The sequence below is a fragment of the Equus przewalskii genome, chromosome 2 (genome assembly GCF_037783145.1).
Source record: "Equus przewalskii isolate Varuska chromosome 2, EquPr2, whole genome shotgun sequence".
Lineage (NCBI taxonomy): Eukaryota > Metazoa > Chordata > Mammalia > Perissodactyla > Equidae > Equus > Equus przewalskii.
The window spans coordinates 67,066,104-67,083,893 of NC_091832.1; the positions used below are offsets into that span (position 1 = coordinate 67,066,104).

At 36.3% G+C, this 17,790-nt stretch overlaps 1 protein-coding gene across 2 annotated transcripts in view; it reads left to right on the forward strand.

Moving 5' to 3' along the window:
* LOC103556793 (DExD/H-box helicase 60) overlaps positions 1 to 17,790 on the forward strand; it is a 92,298-nt gene that overhangs the window by 49,653 nt on the left and 24,855 nt on the right. For both annotated transcript variants that reach the window (XR_011537736.1, XM_008529079.2), the window contains exons 22-29: positions 2,251 to 2,355; positions 2,914 to 3,042; positions 4,085 to 4,209; positions 8,162 to 8,320; positions 11,230 to 11,377; positions 12,722 to 12,874; positions 15,205 to 15,309; positions 16,950 to 17,150. Coding sequence is in view for 1 of the 2 variants with exons in the window: in XM_008529079.2 (XP_008527301.1) it covers positions 2,251 to 2,355; positions 2,914 to 3,042; positions 4,085 to 4,209; positions 8,162 to 8,320; positions 11,230 to 11,377; positions 12,722 to 12,874; positions 15,205 to 15,309; positions 16,950 to 17,150 (1,125 nt within the window). In the remaining variant the exon portion in view is untranslated. The remainder of the gene's footprint in view (positions 1 to 2,250; positions 2,356 to 2,913; positions 3,043 to 4,084; positions 4,210 to 8,161; positions 8,321 to 11,229; positions 11,378 to 12,721; positions 12,875 to 15,204; positions 15,310 to 16,949; positions 17,151 to 17,790) is intronic.

Consider the following 17,790-nt stretch of genomic DNA (forward strand, 5'->3'; position numbering starts at 1 on the left):
GCCTTTGCCATCAGTTACCATGCCACACGCCTCCTGGAGAACTGTCAGCCCCAGGAAGTCCTTAAAAGAACCGTTGCCTGTCTCCTTCTGCTCAGTGTGGATTAATGCTTATCATCACCTGTGGTGTTAAGGACAACGCGGTTTGCAAAAATAACATCATAGTATAATACCATTGTATTTATAAATGAAGGATGGTACAAATCTATGACCTTTTACTTCTCTTCCTTTCCTACCGAGGCTGGCTGAGTTTTTGCCAGCTCATTAATTACTGTGTAGCTACTTTGTAGCTACAGTGGAGAACAACTGAATTGAATTCCCAGCTTTTAGTCACAAAATTATTAAACTTATTTTAAAAATTGAGACTTGTAAATTGATCATTAGTCAATCACATTGACAGTTGAGGCATCAACCATGTGCCCCGTATTTTACTAGGCCTATGGCATGTATTGTATATCTTAATTCTTACAACAAATCTATTACATAGGCAGAATTGTCCTTTTTAGAAAAGAAGGAAACTCAGGCTTCTGTAAAAGGCTAAGAGACTTAAGAAATCCTAAGCATTCTAGTGACCAAAACAGAAGATTTATATCTTAAAAGTTATGATAATTCTTGGATTTATTTTATGGATTTTTTTGGTAGGCATACTGTTACCACTTTCAAGTAGTAATAATAAGAGAACAAAATGATAGCATTCCAAAATAATGCATTCATTTATTATTTCGGTATAATACAGTCCTTACTATCTAGCTAGTTTTCAATGCTCAAACTGAGAGATGCTAAATGATGATTCTATTTAATTATTTGCATCCTATGGTGTTTTACAAGGCTCCAAGCCAACAACAAAATCGAATTGATTTTTAAAACCAAAATATATTTTACATATAACATTGTGTGAGTTTAAGGTGTACAACATATTGATTTGATATATTTATATATTGCAATATCATTGTCATTGTAGCCCTAGTTAACACCTTTATCAAGTCATATAATTATTGTTTCTTTTTTTGTGATGGGGATAAGTAAGGTCTAATCTCTTAGCATGTTTAATGCTTATAATTAGTATTATTGTTTATAACAACTATACTGTACATCAGATTTTCAAGACTTATTTATCCACTAGTTTTAAAAGTTTAAAAACATATGCTGACATATTTATCTTGTTTAGTATCACCGTAGTCTGTAAGATGGAAGTACAGATATTTTAATTCCTGTGTTACAGATGAGGAACTAGCAATTACAGGTGGAGTTAGAACTGGATCTTCTGATTCAAAATCTACTGCACTTTCCGTTCTACCAAACAATTTTTTTCAACTGTGTTGAGTTCGGAGTGGCTTTTTTAGCCCAGAATTTCCAAACCTGAGTCTCATAACTTGTTAACAGCTATTTACTCAACAAGTGCCCTATTCTCAAATAATTTTGGAGAAATCTGTATACTATAGTCCCTTTTTTGAAATTTAGCATTTCCAGTGAGAAACCTTGAAAAAGCCTGTTTAATAGAATACGTATGAAAATACCCTTACTCCCGTTTTCTTTTGAAGAATACCTACTAACATCTCAGGGATCATCGTTTCACAGGCAATTGATTTGTATTGATAGTGGTTGAAACCAGTAAAAAATACTATAATGCAAACTTTTTGAGAAAAGGAATTTTTATTTATACTTTAAAATATTCGTGGAAAAATTAATGAGTTGCATATCCAGAAAGCTTAAAGCTGAAACAAGTCAGTGACCTGGGGGACAACTTTCCTTGAATGTCTTGAAGGTGATCTGAGAACCTTAGTCCTGAAGTTGACCCAGCTCTTACCTTAGAACTTAAACAAATAAGATTTTCCCCTTTTAGCCTGGCTTGGAACTCAAAAGCAAAGAATCATATTCATTATTAAATCAATTTCAGTTGCAGCTGCAGAGTAGACCTTGTGTTTTCCTGTCTAAACAGAGTCCACAAATCTTTTAGCTTCTCTGTACTCTGATTTGAATTGCGAAGACAGTTCTTAGAAAATTAGCCCCATTAAAAGGTCTTGGGAAATAATACAAAAACTTTTTAGTGGGATTTTTTCTTTTTCTGTTTTAATAACTCACAGACATTCTTGGCTAGTATTTTGTTTGCATTGAATATTTAACATTTTAACATTTTAGTTTAGTGCTGTTTTTCAACATCTTTGGGTTCGTGATAATGACTATGAGGCAAAGGATAGAATATAAGATAAAGTAAAAGGAATATTAAAAATTTTAATTTTATTTTAAATGTAGATTGAAAGGTATGGATTCCCTTCTGATCTTACCCTTTCACCTCGAGAAACCCTCCAACTTTATGACAGTATGTTTCAGTGCTGGGAAAGTTGGCCCAGAGCCCAGGTAAATAATAATTATGCAGTTAATTTGAATTAATACTGTTATAGTGGATGGGTAAACTTGCTGTTCAGAAAGATAAACTCTCATCCTTTCTAATCACTTCTATCTGCTTTTTAAAAATTACCAATAGATGCTTTCCAAAATAAAATTGGCCCTTCTCAGACATTCTTCTTCCTAACATTTTGTGTTTGCTTTACTGGGGTGGAATGCCACTTAATTCCTGAAAATATTTCTTTTTTCAATTTCTAGGATAATACTTTAGTCTCCTCTTCTGTCTTGGATTTATATTCCTCCATTTTCTCTCATTGTACTCCCCTTCTTTCTCTATGCCCTCATTGCTGTCTCTTCTCCTCTTCTATTTGAGTTTGCTCTACAGTCTTGCCTTTGAAGAGTTCATCCATCCTATGACATGTTGTTCTGGATACCTTGGGGAGATAAGAAGAAGTTCTACAGCCTGTTCTCTCAAGAAGCTTGTAATTCTGTTAATGAAATGCATACTTCAGAAACATCTTTGGATTATCCTGCATGATTTTTTTAAATTTTGTGGTTTTTCTTTTCAAGGAGTTGTGTCCAGAGGAATTCATTCATTTTAAGAATAAAATAGTCATTAAAAAGTTGGATGCTAGAAAATATGAAGAGAGTTTAAAGGCAGAATTCACAAGTTGGATTCAAAATGGCAATGTGGAGGAGGTAATTTTCAGACATTTTTGGCAAAGCACTCTGTACTCTTTGTTGTTGTCTTGAGTTGCATTCTTCAGTCATTATTATTTTCTGTTTTGTTAATCTTCAATTTTTATTTTAGAATTTTAAGTTGAACGTGTAGTCTAGTGATTCTGAGATAGAACAAAAAGAGAGAAGGGAAACTGGTTTTTGTCTTATCCTCTGTGCCTTCCAAAACATGTACTAGAAGCCACTGGTTCCTGTGAAATGTTGCAACAGATAAGAACAGAGGTGTCACTGTCCCCAGAGTCAGTGATCTTCATGCCTTGGCCATAGAGAGATTGGAATCACAGTAACAGTAGCTGAGAAGAATTTTTCACTTTGTCTTTTTTTGTCTTGGAGTTTTTTCTTTTATGATTTTTATTTCTGTTTGTAGGAACTATTTGTGTATTAAAACCTTAACCTGGGGTCGTATAAATTTATGCGTATTTATTTTAAGTAAGCTGATAGTCTTTACATTTTGATGTTCGCTTTATTCTTGGTTATTGAGGTTTCCGATTTTTAGGGAGTGACATATGTTAAGACCTTTTGCATGGGATTTTTTTCCCATTACACTTTAAATTAGATAATCTCTTCCCATTCAGAAACATAATATAATTAACCTACATTTTCTTCCACTTGTTTTTTCATTAAAAAACCTTTAAAATGTATTTGGAAGTAATTTTTCTACATGATATGGAGAGAAACTGAATCACCCCACCTTCTGCCATAGCTGAACAATTCCGTTTCTGATTGATTTGTGTTGCCTTAAATAATTGCGTGTTAAATTGCATATATGTGTGTGCGTATATATTAGTCTATTATTTTTGTTCTTTAGTGTATTGATTTATATATTTTTTATGGCTCTTTGCAAAATTTTGTAATATACCTTCATAATTATTTTAAAATTATCTTTCATTTTGAAGAGCCACAGAAACATAGATTAAACAACTATGAAAATATTTTAGCCAAAAGTAGTAATTCTGTTCTTTGTTATGCAGAACTTAAAACAATTTTTTATTCATTGCTACAGGCCGAAATGGTCCTGGAGAATCTTAGTCCTGATTCAGTTTTTGGTTCAGAAAACATGATAAAAATGTTTCCATTTCTCGTTGAAAAGCTAAGGAAAATGGAGAAGTTACCTGCACTATTTTTTTTGTAAGTCATTTAATTTAATTTGTTTTTGGTTATAATTTGTATTAGGCTCATTCTTTTAAGTTGAGGAAAGTTATACAAACTTTACTGTTGTAATATAGTATTCATTGCTATCTTTCATGCTCATTTGTTATCAGAATGCATAAAAAATATACCTTTCTAGTTCAATTCTTAAAAAAATATTTTTACTTATGCTATTGCAAGCTGCCTTCTTTATTTAGTTTCTTACTCTATCTTTTGTTTTCTTTTTACAATAAACTATTATATTTTTATTTAGGTCTTGTTAACTTTTCAGTAAATACCTAGGTGTGAACTTTGCTCAGGTGGCAAAGTTTAATGAAACTTGTTCACACATAAACAAACATATAGTAATAAATCATCATTGGTAAAGTATATTTAAAATAACAATGATAATTGAATGTATGGTTGTATTTGGAACTTTTGGGGATTGCAATAAAATTGCTCCTTTTACTTTTGTTGTTGGGACAAGGAAAATAAATTCTCAACCACCAAGAAGTTACACAACTCACCGACTTTACTTTCGAGCATGGCTCCAGGCTTTAGTTAGAAACAAACACAATTCTGGACCTCTGGTATATTTCTGAAAGCCTAACTGTAAAATGGAAATCCAAAAATACCTGTATGCGTTCTTCATACACACATACATACTCAAAACATTTAAAAAGTAAAATCACAAAGTGGGTGAAAGGCATCAAATGATACAAACTCCTAGTTATAAAATAAGTAAGTCATGGGGATGTAATGTGAAGCATGGCGGCTATAGTGAATAATACTAATACTGTGTTGCCTATTTGAAAGTTGCTAAGAGAGTAGATCTTAAACGTTCTCATTACAAGAAAAAAATTCTGTAATTACATGTGATGACACGTGTTAACCAGACTTATCATGGTGATCATTTGACAATGTATACAAATATTGAATCATTATGTTGTATACCTGAAACTAATGTAATATTATATGTCAATTATGTCTCCATAAAAAAAGGACAGTGTACAATAGAGTACATGGCTCTGAGCACCTGTAAAAGCTTCTCTGGAGCTTATACATGGGAGCACAATTGCTATATTTTAGAATATGGTTAAAATACTGGGATAAATGGAACATGCTTTTCTTCCATAATGGCTTGTTAGCTGATGTCCATCAGTGGTTCACGAGGGTTCCCATTTTGACCTATGGATGGCATTAGTTTTTCCAACTGTTGCCATTCTTATTATGTAAACTCATGTCTTACTATGGTTGTAATTTTCATATCTTTTGTTAAACAGTTATATTTAATTTTGATATATTAAAACCCACCAATGTTTTAAAAAAGGTAAGATATTTCACAAAAACATCAAAGGTTTAATTCTGCTTGTGGAGTTGAATCTTGGTACATCTTTATGGAGTTTTGGGTTCTCTACAAAACATGCCGTGAAAATCCTTGGTCTTCTGCAGCTTGATTTGTTCCTAACTAGCCCTAGGTCATCGACAAATCTGAGGATTCGTCAGGGCTCAACCTGAACCTGTGGGAGTTTTTCAAATAATAATGTACCTGTCAACCTTCTCTAATCTAGTTTCTGGGGGGAAAAAACCAAAACGCGTGGAGCATTGTTATTGTTTAGTGACAGTATCGGCATGTATTTAAGAGCACACACTTCATGGTCAGGCCCAAGTTTGGATCCTACCTCTGCCCTCTATTAGCTGTCACTTCTAGGCCCAACTTCACAGCTTTGAGCCTTAGTTTCCTCATTTGCAAATGAGATGATAAAAATATTAACACATAGAGCTGGAGTGAAAATTAAGTAAAAGTAAATTATGGAAGCACCTAGTACAGTACTACAAAATCTTATAGGCTGAGGTCCAATCTCCAGATCACATTCATTCTATATAGGTTATCAGAGCGATTTAAGAGGAAAATTATTTCCAAATACTCTAGATTTTAAAAAGTGAAGTACTGTGATGAAAATCACGCCATTTAGTAGAGAATGTGTGCCTAGATCAAGTAACATGCATTAATGTAAAAAGAGAAGCAACACAATGTCATGATTAAGAACATAGGCTTGGAGGCCAGGTTCTGCCACATGCAAGCTGTGGGATCTGGGCAAGTCACTTAATCTCTTTATCTCTTCGTTTTCTTATCTACAAAATAGGGATAATAATGGTGTTTTCATCATATGGTTGTTGTAAGTACCAAATAAGTTAATATATTTAAGACAGTGTCTGACAGTAGTAAGTATACTATGTGGTTACTATCTTTATTATTTTATTGTCTGCTATATGGAATTTCTTGCCATGTGGCATAAACTGCCACTTTCTTAATCCTTGCTTCACCAGTGTGCCAGTTTATTTACTCTTCACTAGCTAACAACATTTTCTTTTAATGCTGGCTCTTTAAATACTTTAAAAACCCCTTTGCCTCACAATTTACCTTTAAAAAACTTTATTGTGTAGACCCAACCCATGATTTGCTATAATAAGCTATGGTGAGTATAGTGATAATGGCTGTTGGCTACTGGCAGCCATAGCATTTTGCCAGTAAGTTATCGTGGGGGAAAAAAACTTCTGTGGATTTTTAAGTCTTCTTGTCAGAAGCCCTAGCTTCCTGACACAGGGAAATGTATGTGATGTAAAGAAAGGGATGTTTGATTTTGCTTCCCCTAGAAACATTTTACTCTTTACATACTATGAGAATTTGATCTGTAGCCGTTTGCCTAGTTAATCGCTCAGGTCTGAAAGGACTAAATGTTTACAACCTGGACTAGGTCTTTGGTTTAAGTCCCAAGGTACCAGGAAGTCTGGACCACTAGGTCCCTGGATACTTACATTTCGAAGATATAAAGCCCAGACCCTGGAGACATTTCTGGATTGTAATGGCGAGCAACACTGGGGTTTATCCACTCTCTGGAAACAAGTAGTCACAATCCAAAGGTTAGGGTGAGAACCCAAGATTCTCACCATCCTGCCTAAAAAATCAAAATTTTACTGTATGATCTCAGTTATATGTGGAATCTAAAAAAGCCAAACTCATAGAAACAGAGAGTAGAAAAGTACTTGCTGGGGAATGAGGGGTGGGAAAATGTGAAGATATTGATCAAAAGGTACAAATTTCTTGTTATTACATAAATAAGTTCTGGGAATCTAGTGTACAGCAGGGTGACTATAGTTAACAGTACTGTATTGTATACTTCAAAGTGCTAAGAGAATAGATCTTAAATGTTCTCACCACACACACAAAAAAAGGTAACTATGTGAGGTTATGGATGCATCACGTTATTATGGTAATAATTTTGCAATATATACATGTATAAAATCATGTTGTACACCTTAAACTTATACAGTGTTACATATATCAATTATATCTCAGTAAAGCTGGAAAAAAAAATAAAGAAAAACAAAGGAGACATTAAAATTCACAGAAGATTTGACCATCAGGAAATCTGAACTTATATGTATTTACCTAATACTAAGGGCTTTTGATTGTGTTATGAGGCAGCTCTAAAGGTCAGTGGAATTAAATACAAGAACAACATCAACAACAACAAAAATAAATAAAAGAGCAAAAATTGTTTGTTCAAAGAAGTTTTTTTCTCATCTTTCAGGAGGGGGGAGAGGGACCCCTCCTCTGCATATAAATAGAGAAAATCCATTGCCCTCTGTCCCTTGCCCGTGGAATGTCTGACTACCCTTACAGGAAAAATTCCCATGGGCTCTCAGTGCTGCTGCCCCAGGAGTAAGGTCTGGGGCAAGGAGAGGAACTTATTATTTACTATAAGGTATTTAATAAGGAATCTGCTGACCCAGAACATTTTGTGTGCCTCTTCAGGATAAAACTCACCAAGATGGATATTAAAAACTCAACAGGTATATGTCAGGATGATATCAGTAGATGGAAATATGATTGAATTTTATTTGTGGTATTATTTTCAAGGCAAGCATTCTTTTCATTTGTTTTTAGATTCAAGTTAGGAACTGTAGAAGGAAGTGCTAATAGTGCACGTAATTTCCTGGAGGAAAGGCAAGAGAGTAAAAGGTCTCTCAAAGCTGATAAAGAAGCCCATGTTGTGGCCAACAAACTTCGAAAAGTTAAAAAATCCATAGAGAAACAAAAGACACTGTAAGTATTTGACTAAACAAATTGGTGGTTAAAATACTTCCCAAGTCCCAGTAGGAAATGTACATTGAATGTGCTACAAAGAAGTTCTAGTTATTGCTTGGGCTTATTTTCAAATTGAGTAAATTTGGTGGGACAATGGGGTAAAGATAAGTGGCCATAACATTTATATATTCCTTAGTTGCATGGATCAGTCTCCTTAAGATTAGGGAGAGGCAGGACCACAGCCTATGAGCACAGGTGGGTTATATACCTGACATGATCATCCTTCAAAATAAGCACATCTTCGATGCATACGTGACTCCGACTCTCAGCTCTCAGAAGGCTTAAATGAAGTCCACTCACGTTGTCTTGGGTCACAACATGGAGGTGTCACTGATAGACCATCACAGTCACATAAGTGAACATGAGCTCGAGAATGGATTGAAATGCTAATAATTTTATGCTTGGTATAACTTTGCTCTTTTGACTCCTCTTCCTTCTTCTCAATGCCTGATTCTAACAACTCTAGGTCCAAAATATTTCTTCTCTCCCTGTTATCCTCTCCATCTTTAGTCACTGCTTGGTTTTGATGCTTGTCATGTCTTCCTTGGATGATAGTAGAGATTTTTTTGGACTCCAGAGCCTTAAGGTTCACCACTCTCCAATCTAGTCAGCAAGTGTTCTTGCTAACATTCCAGTTGATTAAATTGTCCTATTCTCAGCATTCTTCCTTCTTCCTTGCTTAGGTGATGAACTCTAAACTCCTTGGCTATTGTTGGTATATCAACATGTTTGGAGCTTTGCTGTAACTTTTTCATCTTCGCTTCCTACCACTCCCCTCTAACAATACTCATTTATGGTTCTCCTTACGTGACTTATTCTACCTCTATGTTTTTCCATAATCTGACCCGTCTGCTTTGAGTGCCCTCCTTCCAGATTGCTCCCAAAGCTAATGCTTGTAACTTTGCTATCTCTTCTCTAAATCTTGCCCTAATTCCCCGTTAGATTTAGTGCTCTTTCTATACTTTCAATAGTTAATAGATCAATTATTGTAATGTATTGCTGTTGTTTTTTATATGTCTTTCTTTTTTCTAAATTGTTAGCTCCTTTACAATAGGGACCACATATTTTCCTCTTTTTATGTCCAGTGCTTAGCACGTTACTTGGCAGGTAGTAGTTGTTTCACAAATATTTTTGAATGAATGGTTGATAGTTCCTTTAAAGTTCAAACAGCTTTTAGAGCATCTCTGATTCAGATTTTTCAAATTCTAGAGCAAGCTAGAATTTTCTTCTGACTCTTCTGCTTATCTTCCCTCTGCCTGTTGTGCTGTTTTCCTGGAAGTAAGGGGAAGTGAAGAGCCCAGAGAGAGACAATATGGAAGGTGTAAGCCTTTTCAGGAACTGACGTTCTTTAGACAAATTTTCCTCAGGGCACTAGGAGTCACCATTTCAAGTTGGGTTAGTGACCAAAAATTCAAGCTATAAAAGTATAAGGGATGTTTCAATACCTTGTTCAGCACCATCATTATACTGAGGGTGGGTGTGGGCCCTGCTCTGGGCTCTGTGCTTTGGACAGCACCACTCTGGCCCTCCTCCATCTGCATCCATTCCGGTAAAATTAGTAGGAGTTAGGAGTTTAGGAGGTATGCCTACCCGGGGCTCACTCTCACCCTCTTAAATTTCAAGTTGTTATGGAGCTATATTTGTCAAGGTAGGAGGAGAGAATGTATTTTATTTGGCAGTTCGTGACCTTGATTTAAAACCTATAAATAGTTAGACAACAATGTGTGGATCTCCATTAGTCCTCTGCCCCATGCTCTGCAAACATTAGGGCCAGGTCTTTCCATAGTCATGGCATTCTCCCTTGAGTTAAAGGTAATGTTAGTTAGAGGTGAGAACACTTAATGATGGGATATAAGTGAGCTCATCCTCTCATATTTGGAGTTGCCTAATGTGCATGGTTAAGAGACAAACCAAAAAGATTAAAGAAAAGGTAAGTGATCTGGGTATCTGTAAAAGACCGTTACACTGAGGGGTAGTGGATAATACAGTCTGATGACATAGAACCTAAGCTGGGGCTTATGGAGCTGTGGTCCATAGAGAATCTTAGGTGAGATTCTCTAGTAGTACACTCTGAGATGGGGATACCTGTGTAAGTGATTTAATGAAGGAGTGCCCTCTTGAGGGACACTTAAGAAAGTGAGGGAAGCAAAAATGAGAACGTGAAGAAGATATGAAATGATGTGAATTTTGCTAGAATATTGCCTGAGCTTGGTCCAACAGGGAGATCTGGGGGTACCACAGAATTGCCCCAACTTGGATCAAGATGGCTGATTTTTGTACCTCATATCAGTCAGTTACTGGCTTGAGCAACTTCCCCAATTCCAGGAAAGATTGTAACCTCCCAGATATTTCCAAGAGGCTCTTGCCAGTTGAGGGCAATTCTCCAGGGAATTGTGTAGCCCAGAGCCCTTAGCAACCAAACTCAGAGCAGCCGTAGCATCCACCACAAGGAGAGAAGTAGAATGGCCTGTAATTGACAATGTGGAGCAAGGGGGACACCGACCTTACCTCCAAGCCTAGTGTCACGAAGGCTGAAAAAGAGAAAATGATCATCACTTTAGCAAATGGCACTTTAGCAAGGAGGAATGAGGTCATCTGGGGAGAACTGGATTTGGCAAGGAGACTACTCACAGTAGGAAAGAAAGGGAACGTTCAGAGAAAATATGGGTGCATGGGGGGATTTTCAGATGAGGGACCACAAGTTCTAGAGGCTAATGAGGAAGTGCGTTAGAGGGAGAAGTTGGAGTCAGGATAGTACAGAGGTACATAGGAGTGAATATTGGGGTGACGGGGGATCTGGGAAGTCTTGGGTTTCCTATGGTGGCCAAATCTGACTCTTCTTTACTTAAAATTATTTTTATGAACAGAGATGAAAAAAGCCAGAAAAAGCCCAGAAAAATGGAGCAAAGCCTGGTACGTGAAGCTGAACATGATAATCTACTCAAGATTCTGGAGAAGAACATGGAAATCCCTCAGGACTGCACGTATGCTGATCAAAAAGCGATGGACCTTGAGGTCAGCACTTAGAATGAAATAGTTCTCTAGGAAATTATTTCGCATATCAGCCATTACTTCTCAGTTATAGACATTGTTGAATGTAATAACCAAATACTATCTGTGCCAGAATAGAAATCTCAGTGTATGACCTGGCTACACATAACTCTTGAGGGCTCTGAAGAGCATGTCTAAAAAGGACAGGGCTAGGATTTATGGATTATTTCTTGCATGTTAACAATTAACCCTTGAGAGTGTCTGCCTTTTCCTTATTTCTTTCTATGATGCTATTTTTCACAGCCCGAGTTCTAGACTTCAATCTCACGTGCCTCATTTGAATATTTGGTCACATGTGGTCCAACACATTTTAAGTAATATGCACAGAATTTCTCAAAATCAGAGGCCTTTATTATAGTCAAAACATTCCACCAAAAAGGTATTGAAATATCTGAAGGTGGTATGCCATTTTTTCTTTAAAACATTTTTTTACTACAAATAAGTCATGCTTATGGTAGACAGACTGAAAATACAAATTAGTAACAACAAACGCAATGCCATCAGTCAGCAGTCATCACTGCCCTTCTGGAGGAGCTTTTTATATCTTTTATTTGTGACTACACACACACTGTATATATATATATATATATATGTATATATACATATATATATGTATGCATGTGTATATGTATACATATATATACACACATATACATACTCATTCTTCATGGTCTCTTCCTTTTTAATAACTATGTATTTACATTGTCATTTTAATGGATCTTTGATATTCCTTTGTATGGATGACCATACAAAAAAACCTGAAATGTCCTTCACTTTTGGATACTTAGGCTGTTTTTTCTCCCTCTCATAAGCAGTGTTTATCTTTGTACATATAACTCTTTACACAGGTGAATTTCCTCCTTAGGGCATGGATATGTTTAAGGCATTTGTGATTGATTTACAGTGAGAAGTAAGCATTCCTGGACCATAAGGAGCCTGCTCTGCCTCCTTGGAGAAGTCTCAGTCTCTGAAGAGAACTCCTAAGGCTGCAGTAGAGAACTGAGCTCCGCCAGGCAGGCACGGGTTCTCCCTCACCCTCCGCTACATGCTTCATCTCCTGCTTTGTCAGTACTTTTCAGCCCTGAAGTGGAGCGAAACAGCTCGAGACAGTCTATTCAAAGATTTGGGAATATTTCCTATAGTTCCTGTTGCTGCCATAAAATGTTCTTTGTACTCAGTTTCAATGGTTGCCTCATTTAGCTAAATTATTACATAGGATGCCTCTTTTGATTAAAACATTTTTTATTGTGATTTAAATGAAATTAGCTAAGAAATTATCAGAATCTTTAAAACTGTTATTTCTTTCAGAGTTTGCAGATGGTGTTTGATCGAGTAAAATTTGCAAGAAAAGGTGCAGAACTGATCGCTTTGGCAAAAAGGGGTATTGGATATCATCACAGCTCTTTGAACGCCAAAGAGAAACAATTAGTTGAGATCCTTTTTAGGAAAGGATTTATTAGGGTAGGTAAATTTTTTCATTCTAAAAATTGAAGCTGTGTCTACATGAAGCTGATTGTCCATGACAAGTGGAAAACAACCACTTTTTCTCATCTATGTCTTTTTATAATAAGCCATGATATCACTGCATATTTTTCATCTCATGTAATTGAGGGAAAGCTTTTGATGTTTATAATCATTTAGTTTATCTCTTTTTCATGAGATTAAAATATTCCCTAAACAGATAGTTTTCCAAATATTTCTATAATGAAATATACCTCTGGTATTAGTGGAACAACCCCTTGCTTTTTCATTTATAATATCTAGGTAATTTTGTCAGTTATTTGTATAATTCTGGCTGTAGAATTCTTTCATGGGCGTGGAGGACATTTATGATAGCATTTTGATCAGATCTGTCCCTCAGTATAATAGTTGAAATAAGAGCGAGAATGTATTACTTCCTCTGGACCCACAGCACGTCTTGGCAGAGTTTTTAGATGTGTCGCTCCTGATGCTCTCTCTCCTATCACTGATAGTGGACAAAAGGAAGATGACCTTAAAGAGCCTACAAAGGAAACCCTTGTTGTGCTTTGTTTAGTATGTCCCAGGAGGATGTACAGGGATGCCCATTCACAAAGAGGGTTTATGTAATTTCCTAGCTAATTTAGATCTTGAGTAATATTTAAAAAGAGACGCTGACTTTTTCAAGTTACTCATATTAAATTTTTTGTGTGATGTCCATTATATGTGTGAGAGAAAGAGAGAGAGGAGAGAGAGGTTGAGATGATTCTGCTACTCTAGGTAGTGTCTTTTAACCTTAATAAACTAAATGTTGAGGAAAATCTGACACCCTACTTAAAGGACAATTCTATAATCTGGAAAAAACCCAACGTACATCATTAACAAATTTGCTTAGCTTTCCTCTTAACTAATAACAAGTTATTTATTTTAAAAGTCAGTAACCAGATGGGCTGGCCCCGTGGCCGAGTGGTTAAGTTCGCGCGCTCCGCTGCAGGCGGCCCAGTGTTTCGTTGGTTCGAATCCTGGGCGCGGACATGGCACTACTCATCAGACCACGCTGAGGCAGCGTCCCACATGCCACAACTAGAAGGACACACAACAAAGAATATACAACTATGTACTGGGGGGCTTTGGGGAGAAAAAGGAAAAAATAAAATCTTAAAAAAAAAAAAAAAGTCAGTAACCAGAGACAAAATTTTCTATGATTGTGAACCATGAATTGTGAATTGAGAGGCACATTTACTTTGATCAGCATATCCTCTGTCTAAAATAGGATCTGTTAAATAGTAGTTCCTCAATTATTATTAGTTTAATAAGTGAATATCTAGATCATTCCAGAAAAGGTACTATGGAAATAGTGATAGCTTTGTTATAGAGAATGCATTTTTAAAAGGTATTTATTCTAAATTTAATGTTCTTACTTTTCCCATTTTTGTTCCTATTAAAGAACTTTAGAAAAACAGTTAACAGTGTGTTGCATTTTGACAGATGTATAGATCTCGGTTACAGAATAATTAGAGAAGATTATTCCATATACTTTAACATTAACCATGGCATATATGACAAACAATATAAAGAGAAAGAGAGGGCAATTGGAAATACTCAGCATTATATGAAAATAAGCAAAACTGGATTATTAAAAAATTGTAAATTTCATCCTACTCTTTTTCTAGTTAGTTATCACAGCCATTTAGGGGAAAATGAAACTTCACCTTGCACTTGTTCCTTAGATACGTTATTTCCATAGACATAACCTTCACAAATAATTTAGAGTGGATGAAGTAGGCAATTGCTTAGAAGTGGGTTTGTGAAAGTATTATTACCCTGTCATAGGGAAATTTCCTTTCTAGTCATTCATTGAAAAATATTTACTAAACACCTGTCATGTGCCAGACACTCTTCTCAGTTTGGGGATACAATGGTGAATGGGGCTTGGAATCTGGTGTAAGACAAATAAACAAATAATATTACTTGAGGTGGTCATTAATGCTATGAAGAGAAATAATGTAGGACAGGGAGAGAAATAATGATGATAGGGATGGTTATTTTGGATGTGGTAGGCCAGAAATTTCTCTTTGACATTTGAGCAGAGTACTGAACAAACCAGATAAACAAATATTCAAGAGAAGAATATTAGGTGCCTAGCAAAGAGCAGCTGGTGTGGCCCTGAGCTGGGAATGTGCTTGCTGTGTTTGTGAAATAGCAAGAAGACCAGTGTGGCTGGTATCTCTAGCTTTCCCACTGATTTAGATGAAGTTCAATGAGTTTCAGTAACTACATGGCATTCTATTGAAATGCTATTTTACGAAGTAATTGTTTTATTTTCTTTCTAGGTGGTGACAGCTACTGGGACACTTGCTTTAGGAATCAACATGCCTTGTAAATCTGTGGTTTTTGCTCAAAACTCAATCTATCTGGATGCTTTAAATTACAGACAGGTATTGAATATGCACAAACTCACTATTGGATAATTAAAATATGGACATAAAATGGTAAAAAATGTGAGCCTTTAGTTTGCAAACATGCTGCAATTCATGGGCTAGCACACCCTGACATTCATTCATGCCTGATTGTCATTTTTAGCTGTGGGGTAGTGGAAAGCATGTGAGTTCGGGATTATGTGGCCATCAGTAACCCGATATGTGACCTTCGGTGAGATATCTAAACTGCCTTCTGTCCTATCTCCAGCATAGGGATGATAATGACTATCCCACAGCATTTGCAAGCATGAAATGAAATAATTTGTAGGAAAGATACACATTGAAGGTGCTCAGTAAACATTTACTTGTTCATTTCCTGTTTAAATGAATTTGGGCTCTCGAGTTATCTTTAATGCTGCTCTCTTTGCTCCTGATACACAATCTATCACCAGCCCACTTCATTACTCTGCTGTAGTAGTATTTGAGTTTTGCCTTGTAATTTCTGTTTCCACTGTCTTTTATCATATATTCTCGACCTTGCATTATTTAACAGTTTTCCTGATTTTCCATTCTCCTTACTCTACTACGTTCTTGATGCAGTGTATTTTGTCTTCATTTGGTTTCCCTGATGAGGAACATTTGATGAATATTTCTACTAGTGGCATCAAATTTAAGTATATCAGACAACATTCAAATTTTAACAAAGTGCCGCTCTCCTTTCCTCTCCAAACACTTACTTCTCATTCCCATAGATGCCTTGTTCCTGTCCAAGATAACATCCTTATTACTTCCCATCACTTTACCAACCCCTGTCCTTTTGATTTCTCCTCCTGCTGCTGTGCTCTGCATAAACTCTCCTCTCATATCGTCTTTGAGAATCTCATGTTTAGGGCACTGGAGTCAGAGTGTTGTGATATTTTGCATGAAGAACTTGGGAGTTGAAATGCCAAGGTTTGAGTCCTGGATCTTCCACTTCCTAGTTTGACTGTGGGCAAGTTTCTTATACTCCCCATGCCCTAGTGTCTGATTTTGAAATGGAGATAATGATTATAGTTACCTCGTATTGTTGTTGCTGTGAGGTCTATTTAAAAAAAAACTTTGGCACATTCAAAGCAGTTAATAAATGAGAACTAATATAACTGTAAACAGTAAAATTTTGTTCTTAACTTGCTTTTTACAAGCGGTGTTTCTGAATTTTATCTCACTCATGCTTTTTCTTGATTTGTGCACAGTTTTTATGGATATTTGTAACTGAACACACTCGTGTGTGAGCGACGTCATGGCAGGGAAAGGGATGAAGAAGGGGAGATGGGAGGGAGAAAATTGGTGTAATAAGTTCAGCTGCAGGTGAACTTGAAATCAGGGTCTAATCTTTTCTTCTTGCTTTTTGTTTCTTCTATCTATCATTGTGCAAACACCTAGCGCAATTTTTGGCATGAATTAAGCACACGATAATGATAAATGTCTCACTTTCAGCTGTGTCTCAGCCGTGGTAAATTTCCAAAGTGCTACACGGTTGGATTTTAGCTTCAGTTATTTAATGCTTGGACATGTACACAATTTTCTTGCTCTAATCCAATGTAAAAAGCTCAGTTCTTACACTGTGTTGGAGAAAGTATTTAGGGAAGTTTTACACTGTGATTCTTTTCTGTTTCCAGATGTCTGGACGTGCTGGAAGACGAGGTCAAGACCTGCTGGGAGATGTTTATTTCTTTGATATTCCAATGCCCAAAATAGAAAAACTCATAAAATCCAAAGTTCCTGAACTGAGAGGACAGTTCCCTCTCAGCATAAGCCTGGTCCTCAGACTCATGCTGCTGGCTTCCAAAGGAGATGACCCAGAGGATGCCATGGCAAAGGTACCGTACTTGACCCTGTCTGAGGCTGAACTGTCATTACTGGCATGGCTGTGGTCAGGTCTGTTCTTTCAGAAGTCTGTAGCAGTAACTTTTCAGTTTCCTCATTCTTTAATGTGTCATAATATGGGGGAGAAAAGCTTTTGCTTTCTTCCCTTCTAGGTTCTTTGGCTGGCCTAGTACTTAAATGGACTAAGACGAATTAACAGGAGAAAAAAAACAAATTTAATTTCATATGTTCAGAAACCCCCAGATTTTGAGCCTGAAAGAAGTGACCAAAGCAGGCACTTTTATACCTTTTAAACAAAGAAACAGTTATTTGTGAGAAATTGACAAAGAGGTTTGGGCTTTGATTAATGAATTAGTGAAGAAGTAATGAAGTTTGTTTATACGGCCTTCTGAGCTCAGAATTCCCTACCTCTGCTGATGAGAATGCCTTCTCCCCTCCACGTGCAGAAAGGGTACCCTTCACGTGGAGAATTTGTTTCCTGCTGTCAGGGGGACAAATGAGGGTCAGAGTGTCCTTCTTGCACTGGCTGTTTCTTAAGTAACTTTAAATCAGAATAATCTGTATACCAAAGTGGTATATTTTGGGAAGGTCTGACTTGAACCTCAGCAGTAATGTCTTGAATAGTAGAGGATT